The sequence below is a fragment of the Grampus griseus genome (genome assembly GCF_964374135.1).
Source record: "Grampus griseus genome assembly, chromosome: 20".
NCBI classification, from domain to species: domain Eukaryota; kingdom Metazoa; phylum Chordata; class Mammalia; order Artiodactyla; family Delphinidae; genus Grampus; species Grampus griseus.
Genome location: NC_139014.1, coordinates 41,860,594 through 41,871,372, shown reverse-complemented (window position 1 = coordinate 41,871,372; position 10,779 = coordinate 41,860,594). Strand labels below are relative to the sequence as shown.

Sequence of the window (10,779 nt, the reverse complement as noted above, 5' to 3'; positions counted from 1 at the left end):
ATTGTGAATGTATTTAACGCCACCGGATTATATACTGCATGGTTAAGATGGTAGATTTTACGTGTGCTTTACCAAAAAAAAATTTTTTTAAGGACCCTTTTAAAAAGAGTTCAAAAGATCCTTGGAAACTAAGTAAATTCCCACAAATCCATGCCAACTGGATTTAATTATGAGGCCCTTAGGCACAATGGATAGTGCCTTTTCTGGTCCCTTGAGGATAATCTTTGGGCAAACCCTAGACTCAGAAGGCATTTGTATTGTTGATCAAGAGGCAAGAAGTATGGTCCCCATTTCCAAATGGTTGTCAATGGTGCATTTTCTCAGTAGTAAAGGATTCACAGAGTGAGGTTCTATCTTCTTCCTTTGCAAGCAGGGAATGAATGGTGCAGGAGGTGGGAAAAGCCAGAGTATAAAAAATCCATGGAAAATAGCATATGTCAAAGGAAAAGCATGGTCTGTCTGGGCCAGATCAAAGTGATGATGAAGGATATGGTTAACACAAGCATGAATGAGTTTCTTTATGGCTATATTTTATCGTTCAAGGTGGGAGGTAGTCTGTAAATTAAAGACCCAAAATGGATGGATGAAGATAGTCCCAAAGTAGAAAATGTTATTAAGGACCTTTTTTTAAAAATTTTTTTAAATTTTATTTTATTTAGTTTTTTTATACAGCAGATTCTTATTAGTCATCAATTTAATACACATCAGTGTATACATGTCAATCCCAATCGCCCAATTCATCCCACCCCTCCTTCCCCCCGCAGCTTTCCCCGCTTGGTGTCCATACGTTTGTTCTCTACATCTGTGTCTCAATTTCTGCCCTGCAAACCGGTTCATCTGCAACATTTTTCTAGGTTCCACATATATGCGTTAATATACGGTATTTGTTTTTCTGACTTACTTCACTCTGTATGACAGTCTCTAGATCCATCCTCGTCTCAACAAATGACCCAATATCGTTCCTTTTTATGGCTGAGTAATATTCCATTGTATATATGTACCACATCTTCTTTATCCATTCGTCTGTCAATGGACATTTACAATGGTTGCTTCCATGACCTGGCTATTGTAAATAGTGCTGCAGTGAACATTGGGGTGCATGTGTCTTTTTGAATTATGGTTTTCTCTGGGTATATGCCCAGTATTGGGATTGCTGGGTCATATGGTAATTCTATTTTTAGTTTTTTAAGGAACCTCCATACTGTTCTCCATAGTGGCTGTTATCAGTTTACATTCCCACCAACAGTGTAGGAGGGTTTCCTTTTCTCCACACCCTCTCCAGCATTTGTTGTTTGTAGATTTTCTGATGATGCCCATTCTAACTGGTGTGAGGTGATACCTTATTGTAGTTTTGATTTGCATTTCTCTAATAATTAGTGATGTTGAGCATCTTTTCATGTGCCTCTTGGCCATCTGTATGTCTTCTTTGGAGAAATGTCTATTTAGGTCTTCTGCCCATTTTTGGATTGGGTTGTTTGTTTTTTTAATATTGGGCTGCATGTGCTGTTTATATATTTTGGAGATTAATCCTTTTTCCGTTGATTCGTTTGCAAATATTTTCTCCCGTTCTGAGGGTTGTCTTTTCGTCTTGTTTATGGTTTCCTTTGCGGTGCAAAAGCTTTTAAGTTTCATTAGGTCCCATTTGTTTATTTTTGTTTTTATTTCCCTTATTCTAGGAGGTGGATCAAAAAAGATCTTGCTGTGATTTATGTCAAGGAGTGTTCTTCCTATGTTTTCCTCTAAGAGTTTTATAGTGTCTGGTCTTACATTTAGGTCTCTAATTGATTTTGAGTTTACTCTTGTGTATGGTGTTAGGGAGTGTTCTAATTTCATTCTTTTACATATAGCTCTCCAGTTTTCCCATCACCACTTATTGAAGAGACTGTCTTTTCTCCATTGTATATCCTTGCCTCCTTTGTCATAGATTAGTTGACCATAGGTGCGTGGGTTTATCTCTGGGCTTTCTATCTTGTTCCATGGATCTATGTTTCTGTTTTTGTGCCAGTACCATATTGTCTTGATTACTGTAGCTTTGTAGGATAGTCTGAAGTTAGGGAGTCTGATTCCTCCAGCTCCGTTTTTTTCCCTCAAGACTGCTTTGGCTATTCGGGGTCTTTTGTGTCTCCATACAAATTTTAAGATTTTTTGCTCTAGTTCCATAAAAAATGCCATTGGTAATTTAGGACCATTTTTTTTAAACAGAATTGTTTTTCTCAGAATCCAGAAAAGATAACGGCCTTACAGTCAAGGAGTGAGAATGCCAGGATTGCAGAGAAAATAGGAAGAAACACACAATTCAAGGGCAGTCATCACTCCTCCGACATTGACAAATGCAGCTAAGTGATAGAGGAAGGAAAGGTTTGGTGGCCAGCAAGCACTGATTCTTATTAATAAAAGCAAATTTTGGTCACAGTTTTTAGTGGCCTATGGGAAATAGGTAAAGCAACTGATTTAATGATAAGCATTTTAAGAGACAGAAGAAAAATAATTGTGACAGCTCCAACCATAAAATGTTTCCAGACATTTCAGTTGGACTGAGCTTGACAGTACAGTTTATCCTGTGCATTTTTTAAAATAAATGAGAAAATTGAGGTTTAGTGGTACTGAATGATTCATGCAAGAGTTCATCATTTCTGGTCAAATCAAGACTGTTCACAAAATAATCCACAGGACATGGGGTTTCATCTTTAAGGCACAGAAAAAGCTGATGAAATGAAACATCTTTTTTTTTTTTTTTCTTTTTTAAAGGAAGCTAGGGTTAAGAAAATGGATGGAGTGGGCAGGTCATGGTTTCTTTTCAAGGCATATTTAACTTTGAAGTGTGAGATAAATCTAATGACTATATAATCATATTATTTATCATTACGGCTCTATCCCTGGCCTCAAACAGTGAGTGGAGAAAAAAAAGTTAAGTAATGTAGGAAATGAGAAGGGCTGCTTAGGAAGGGTCAGGCAAAGGCAGACTCAGCACAGTTCTAGACACATAGCAGACATCACAGTGGCCAGAGTAGAAGTAAAGGAGAGGACAGTAAAAAGGATGACGATCAGGCTAGAGAAACTGGAGCCAGAGTCAATTAAATAATGAAAATGTCGTAGGAATAAATGGGCCTGAACAAGCAGGGAGCAGACTGGCGAGAGAGCTAGAGACACACATCGAAGGACTGATGAGGGAAACAGACTCTGGGCATTGTTATCACACGGGAGATTTGCAGCTTAACTTAGGTCACAGGATGATGCTGGTCAAAAGAGATCTGCTTCCAATTTTTCCGTGTATTCATTATATATGGCTCAGGCTAGCAGAGTTTATCATTCAGCTCATACGGAACTTTTTACTCAAATAGCAGAGGCCAAAGAGTCTGAAAAAGAGCTCATTATTTACAGCTAGATGGAGGAAGAGCTAAACGTGTTCAACACAGTCATTTCACAGTTGGGAGCCAATGCCGTTCGGTGATTTTGCATCTTAGTGGGTAAGAAGGGATCAGAAAGCTACATCCCCAAGAAAGTTCTCAATTCCAGACGCTCAGACGCTAGTGGGAAGGGTATTTTTCTCTAAAGAGGACTTTTCCGAAAATGAAAAGGCACACTCTAAGAAAAGGTAAAGTAGATCAAAGAAGGGAGAATCAAGGCCAAGTTGGGAAATGAAAACAAGGTATCGTTCTGGGGCCAGATGGTTACAAAAAGGGAAAAGTGACAACTAAGAGTCTCATTGAAAAGAAAGGCAGGAACCCAAAAAATAAAGATGCAAGATGACGTTTGGCATAAAGATTTTGATACAAGAAAGTATTGCAGGGTAAAAGGTCACCTAGAAGAAAGATGATATGGAAGTAAGAAGGGTGGGAAAAAAGGGGTGAAAAGATATTTGTAAGTTATTCAGTTGAGGGGAAATGTGGAGTTCGCTGGAAATGCTGAAGAGCTGTAATAGCCTAAACTTTTTTTTTTTTTAATTTAGAAAGAAAAAGAAGAAAAAAACTGTTCAGGCCTAAATACAGTATAAAAGTGCTTTGACTCATTCTATATAAAGGTAAGTTATTATTATTCTAGAATATTTACTTGGACTTTTCATGACAAAGTACAGCTGATCTGGGGTTTAAGGGGTAAGATCAAGTGGTCTGAAACAAGAACTATGTTTTGCTCTGAAGGTATCAGTTGATAGTAACTCATCAGGAACTCTGTTCCCTCTGAAAAACTGCATTGAAACGACTGCAAAATTTTCTTGCTTCCTACTGTTCCCTAGTTGACCAGCTGTTGCAGGCTTGAAATAAAGAAATCGGAGCTTAGATAAGGCTTTGTGGGAAAACAGGTGGGAGGAAAATGCCATTGCCCAGACCAGAGGCAGACAACCTTTCAGGAGTGGAATGCCAAGTTGCTGACCCTGGTTCTTCAGGTCAGGGATGAAGGGCAGGGCCCTGGGAACCTGGGAGCTTCCAAGAACACCTCCAGCTCCAGTCAAAAATGTGCCCACAACTTTCACCTCTGTTTCATCCATCTTCCTTTGGGCCCTGTTTTCCTAATGTAAGTATTCTCTGGGAAAATGAAACTCATCTGACCTGCATCTGTCTGGGTGTCTACATCAGATAAACAGACTACTTTCCGTAGAGCTAAAGCTCAGAGCAGTTGCCCCAGGTGGGCCACAAGGTTTTCCCCACGAATCTGAAGCGTGAAGTGGACACCATCAAGTATGGTGCTTCTGATGAGAGGGCAGAACTTAGACCAGTAGGGTTAAGCCCGTAAGGACACAAGGGAGCAGTGGACACAGGCAGGATGGGGGGGAGAAGTTACTTGAGAAGTGAAGGAAGCGGGGATCTAGGAGGTAGGAGGGGAAAGAGAAGTCACATCACTTCTCTTTGTGATGAAAACAAGCCCCCAAGGATGGTAAACACTTTATGATTACTATAAAGTGACTTTGGGGACGTGGACCATAGTTGGACAACGTCTAGACCAGACAGTAACCTGAATGCCCCTGAGGAGTTATCAGTTAGCGCCAACCTAGGAATCTGGCCTCATCGTGTACCAGCCAGGAGGAGCTAACAAAGGATGCCATTTCTCATCATACGTGATCCTTCGAATATACCTAGAATATCAGACCCAGGAACTGGAGGATGAAAAGGACTCACAACAGAATGTATGATCCCTCTGTATTGTTACTTTTTATTTTGACAGTAGAATTAGAGGAGAATTAAGATGTTGAGCCTATAGCTATTAAAAGAACACAACCAACTGTTGGAAATTTAACTAGATAATTAGGATTATAGCCTGAAACATACTAACTAAATATCCTAAATGTCCCACAATGGATTCATATATTAGAAGCAATTTCTATTTTCAGTTTTATTTCCTCCTGACGTAACGAAAATCCATTATTTTATTACTCTGTATTTGAGGTTGCACTGCCTTGTAATTTTCCAAAATTCATTTCTTTAAGCTTTAAACGAAAGACCTGCCATTCCACAATTTCATGATGTGACAAACAGGTCTGTACTTTCCCTGTCCATGGTTTTCACCATATAATTGAGGCTCTGAATGCAAATCTGTCTTCACGTCGATGAAGATATTTCAAAGACCATAAATTCTACAGTAGCGCTGATGTTTCTTGATGTTTGGGTTTTTAAAGTCCCCTTCTTCCTCAGTGATTACAGGATGCAATAGGAGAACAGGTGGGTGTTTTTATTTCTACACTAAGACTTTCACTGGACGGTGAGCCATATTTTCTTAATTTGGGGAACCATACGATTGTCTCTTCCTTGATTCTGTGGTGGGCCCATACAAAGACCTGGGGTTTCTAGAAAATGTGGCAGTAAGAATTCATCTTCCTTTGCTATTATTCAGCCATTCAGGGCCAATTGTAAACCATAGCACATCTATCTGGATTTAGCTGGTTTACAGAAGTCGAGCCATTTACTTCTATTTCTCGACACTTGCTGTGTCAGGTGACAAGAAATACTGTCATGGCACTCTCATGGAGGCAAACTGAAGCTGCAAGACTTGAACTTGAAAAAGACTTCAGAAATGTTTTATCAGAATGACATTTTTCCACCCGAAGCTGACTGATTCCACTTCCCAGAAATGCAGTGATCCATTTGTTACAAGCTGCTCCTGTATCTCAGTTGTAAAAAGCCCAGCTCAGCGATGCTTCTCTTTAGTACTTCTCTTGACAAAGCACACCCTTAAACACTGATCTAGTTCTATAGTGGAGTCACTTACAGAGTTAGAGAAGGAAAGGTTTTCAAGAGAAAACCTAGAGTGGTGAGTGAAAGAATTACTAGCCAAACCTTAATTAAAGTCTGGTTTTTAGACCTGGTTTGGACACAGACTAGCTGTAACTGGTGTACTTCTTCGTCAACTGGAAACCTCAGCACCACTGAGGTGCTGATATCTATGTGTGATAACAAAGAATTATCACACATTTTGGGTGTGATAATACTTTGTTATGAAGGCTCTCATGTACATTATTAGATGGCATCTATAATCCACCATGCTTGGGACCCCCAAATATCTCCAGACATCACTTGGAATGAAAAACTGCTTTTCGTTGAGAGCCACTGTCTTAAGTGTTAGTTTTTTCATCTGTACGGTGGAATGTAAGTGGAGAGTAGGTGTTGGTTTAAGGGGGGAAGATGTACTTAGGGCAATCTGCTACATTAATATAAGCTATTACCGCTTTATAGACACATTTATTCACATATTAAATGTTGGTTATCTTCATGGGTAACATTTGGCAGGTCTCAGCTGACAGAACAGGATGCAGGTGTTTAGAAGAAACGTATCCTCTTTACACTGTAAAATCAAGAGTTAATTTAGACACACATCAATGTTTTAAACCCCTGCATAACCAGCTAAAGAAAGGACTCAAGTGCCAAATGGGGATTTAATCTGCATTACCATTCAGGTTTATTCTAACTTTCAGGATTTTTGAAAATAAGAAAATTAGAGTGGGATTAATACTTCTGGAATAATAAATATCTGTTCTCTAGAAGCTTATTAATCTATAGTTAATAGGACAAAATTAATTTCCCTTAAAATTTCTTAGTTACTGGAAGAATTTATACACTATAGGTGTGGCCTCAGAAGCAAACGATTCAGAATGAAGCTGTAGACCTCTGGTTGTTCTCTAAGAGGAGTGAGCTTGGAGGAAGGATGATTACAATGTTCAAATCAAGAGCACAGCCTAGGATCTGATGTAGCCAAATGGACGAAAGACATCCGAGGCCAAGTCCGTGTACAACAAGAGGAAGTACCACATAAAGGCAGAAATGGAGAACTCCTGTCCTGAGGTAACACTGACCCAAGATCTTTATACACTTGGCTGGGATCTAAGACCTCTGCCACTCTTATGAAATCTTAGAAGTTAGAAGGCTTTCCTGGACTGCTCTGTAGTCATTCATTTTAAAAATCATATGACCAAACAAAAAATCTACATGCAAGAAGAGGTTCTTTGCACTCAATTCTGTTCTTTTATTATTTCTTAACACAAAAAGATGAAGGTTGCTGAATACAGTTGTCAGATGCACTTGTGTCCTTGTGCAAAAGCCACCTTCGCAGAAGGTCCGGCACATGCTTATTAGGGAGTCAGAAGCACAAAAGTGAGTTAAGAGAAAAGACGAAAAGAGTTTAAAATGCGTTCCTTGTTGCTGGTAGTGACGATTCAAGTAGAACAAAAAAACAGGCTGTAGCGTCGGGGAACTGAGGGCCTAGAAGGGAAGGCTGTCGGCCGGGAAAGGGGGCCTGGATTGGGGGTTTACCTAACCCCCGTAAAAGAGAATTAATAAATCCAGAGATTTAGAGCAGTGATAGAATAGCTAGAAACTTAAACTTTTTTCCTTCATTTTAATCCCGTGTTAGACGTCTCAAGAAATATTTACTTCACCCGGTGCAGCATCTATGTCAAATGCACAATGAAACTGCATATTTTAAAACAACTTTAGTTTCTTTTGATTGACAACACTGGAGAAGAATATTCTTTTAGAATACTGGAGTGTCTGGTCCTTTACATTTTAGCAGATATGGAAAATTTCCATGAGATTGGAGACATTTTCCTCTTGGGTTTAAACCTGTAATAAAAATGTTGCTGACAGACTAATTATGAATGTTTTATATAGTTTGTGCATATGTGCTCTTCTCTAAACCAGTTTAATTCCCATTAATGCTAATCTCGTTAATGCCCACTCAGAGAGGAGAGGCATACTCTTAATAAACTATTGATTTATTTGAGCTATCTAAATGGGGAACAGGCAGAAACAGATGGGAGAAGAGGAAAAATCACCACTTTACCCATATCTGCACTTCTTGTTTTCCAAATATTAACGAATATGAGGTTATAACTGGTACAAAGAGGAAATGGGGAAAAATAAAGTGACAAAGTGACAGCCCTCCCTCCACCCATGAAAAATTGGGGCCTTGTAAATGAGATGTTGATTGACCTTTTTTTAGTACTAGCTGCAAGTTTAGAAATAAGATACTACAAAGAGAGGCAGATTTTCTTTGTTAAAAAAGAGGTTTGTAAAATGAGATTCATATTTGTAAGCTCTTACTGAAGTGGGTTTTTCTTTAAGAAAAAAAGGAAAATACAGTCAAAACAAGAATAGGTAAATTCTTCTCCTACCACACCTTGTACTCCTAGTGTGACTGGCCATCTTGTTCTCCATACAAGGATCCAATAATTTCTCTCAACTTCAATTGAGTCGAGATATCCATGTCTTAGGGTGCTTTAACAACCCAAGATTGGCTCTTAAAAGATGTTGTGTTCAAGACAGAGTGGTTTCCTTGAGTACAACTGTGTAAGGTGTCTGAGTGCCATAGAGGCTAGCCTAGAACTTAGAAAGCAACAGGAAACCCTCTCTGTTGGTCCCCAAACTAGCTAACCATTTCTAAAGGCTGTCTGTGCCTTTCCCATTCTCACTGGAAAAAGTGGCACAAAATAGGGAACAAGTGGAAGGTAAGGTTTTGTCCATAGTCCGCCATCTGGCCTTAGGACACATCACTTAAGCTCCCTGAGACTCAGTTTCCTTATCTGTAAAACGGGGGTAATAATCGCCATGTATTATGTTACTATATCACATCTGAGTATAAGGATCAAGAAAGATACTGTATTTGAAAGCACTGTGGTAACTGGGAAGTGATGTGCAAACATACAGAATCACTAACTGGGAAAGGGGTTAAGAAAAAGTGGCACAGGAGAAAAACTAAAGGGAGAAAAACATAAGGGTAGACATCAATCTTATCCGGGCTTTGTTAAAAAAGGAGAGAGAGCACGAGCTATACCCTCAGGAGTTTCTTAAAAGTTTTCACGGCAGCTGATGCTCATACTTCATAACTGTGCCTATAAAACATGAAGTGAAAATGGAGAGAATTTAGTTAGATGCGTGCACGTTTCCTTTTTTGTTTCTCCAGATGTTTGCGCGCACAGTTGTACATGACGGTGAGGGCGGAGGCGAGAACAATCTCTTTAACAACATTCATGGGAAAAAAATACTGAAATATCAGCAGCGCAAATATTAAACTGCCTCTTCTCTACCGATTGGTAAAAAAATATATTATCTTCTGATATTTTTTTTTCTTTTTAAATTATAAGGTTATCCGTCCCAGCCGAAGTCGTGGCCCGTCATCTGGTAGAACTTGCGGTTGAAGGGCCGGTAGAAGTCGCGCAGCCGCCGCAGGACCTGGCCGTCGATCTCGGGGTGGGGTCTGCCCTTGGTCTTGCCCAGGCAGTGAGGGCGGCCGCTGCCCTCGGCCTTCTTGAGGCAGGGGAAGCCCTTGGTCTGGTTGAAGTAGAAGTGCTTGTCGGAGATGATGCGCTTGAGGCCCAGGAAGTCCTGCACGCGGCCCAGCTCGCCGGCCGGGTCGCGCACCAGCCGCTCGCCGCTCACGAAGAGCAGCTGGCGGGCGGGGAAGTGGCGCAGCCAGCGCTCCAGGTGCTCGGCGTACAGGCCGATCTGGATGGCGCTCCACGCCCGGTCCACGAGGCCCGCCGTCCGGTTCCTGAAGGCCAGGCTCTCGAAGCTGGGGATGTCGGGCCGCTTGGACAGCGTCTGCGTGTAGTCCGAGACGGCCCTGGTCACCGGGTCCCGCACCACCACCAGGAGCTTGGTGTCCTTGGACATGGCCGAGATGCGCGCGGGCGCCTCGCGCGTCACGAAGTAGCTGGGCGTCTTCTCCATGGTGATCTGCCCCTCCAGGGTCCTCGGCATCAGGTCCCTGCGCGGAGCAGAAAGGCACGTTAGGGCCTGAAAACTGAGCTCCTTCCCAGCAGAGGGAGGGTCTTACAGACCCGGAGCCTGAGTTGAGGTACTAACTGCTCCGCTTACTAGATGTGTGACCGTGATCGCGGAGAAGTCGCACAGACGCAAGGCTGTGCACCCCTGGCTCCTCGCGGATGTACTTAATGGGAAATAATAACACTACGGATCTCCTACGGTTGTTGTGATGATTAAATGTATTCATATACCTCAACAGCTTAGAAAAGTGCCTGGCATAGAATACGCGCTGTGTAATTTTTATTTTTTATAATTATCAACCCACAAGCCTGTAAGAAAATAACCTTGATCTAATTCTTTAGGTGAATTAGGATAGTGTAATAAACACAATTGTATGACTATGGGATGGTGTTAAAATACCCTGAGCCCTTTCTGTAGTTTTCTTAACAAAGCAGTTAACAGTCAACATAATACCATTGCATAGTACACAAAATACTTCTCTTTATAATTCCTGAATTTTCCTGTAACAAGACATGAAATAATCCATCTTTTATCTAATAATTTCAAATGCCATCCTTCCAGTAGTCTG

General features: G+C 40.8%; 1 protein-coding gene across 1 annotated transcript in view; it reads right to left on the bottom strand.

Annotated features, from left to right (window-relative positions):
• Window positions 1-9,569: 9,569 nt before the first annotated feature.
• The window catches only part of HS3ST3A1 (heparan sulfate-glucosamine 3-sulfotransferase 3A1), a gene marked incomplete at both ends in the record, with an annotated part of 87,661 nt that continues 86,451 nt past the window's right edge, over window positions 9,570-10,779 (bottom strand). Inside the window, one exon of the mRNA XM_082679641.1 lies at window positions 9,570-10,191. Coding sequence (XP_082535767.1) covers window positions 9,570-10,191 — 622 coding nt within the window. The remainder of the gene's footprint in view (window positions 10,192-10,779) is intronic.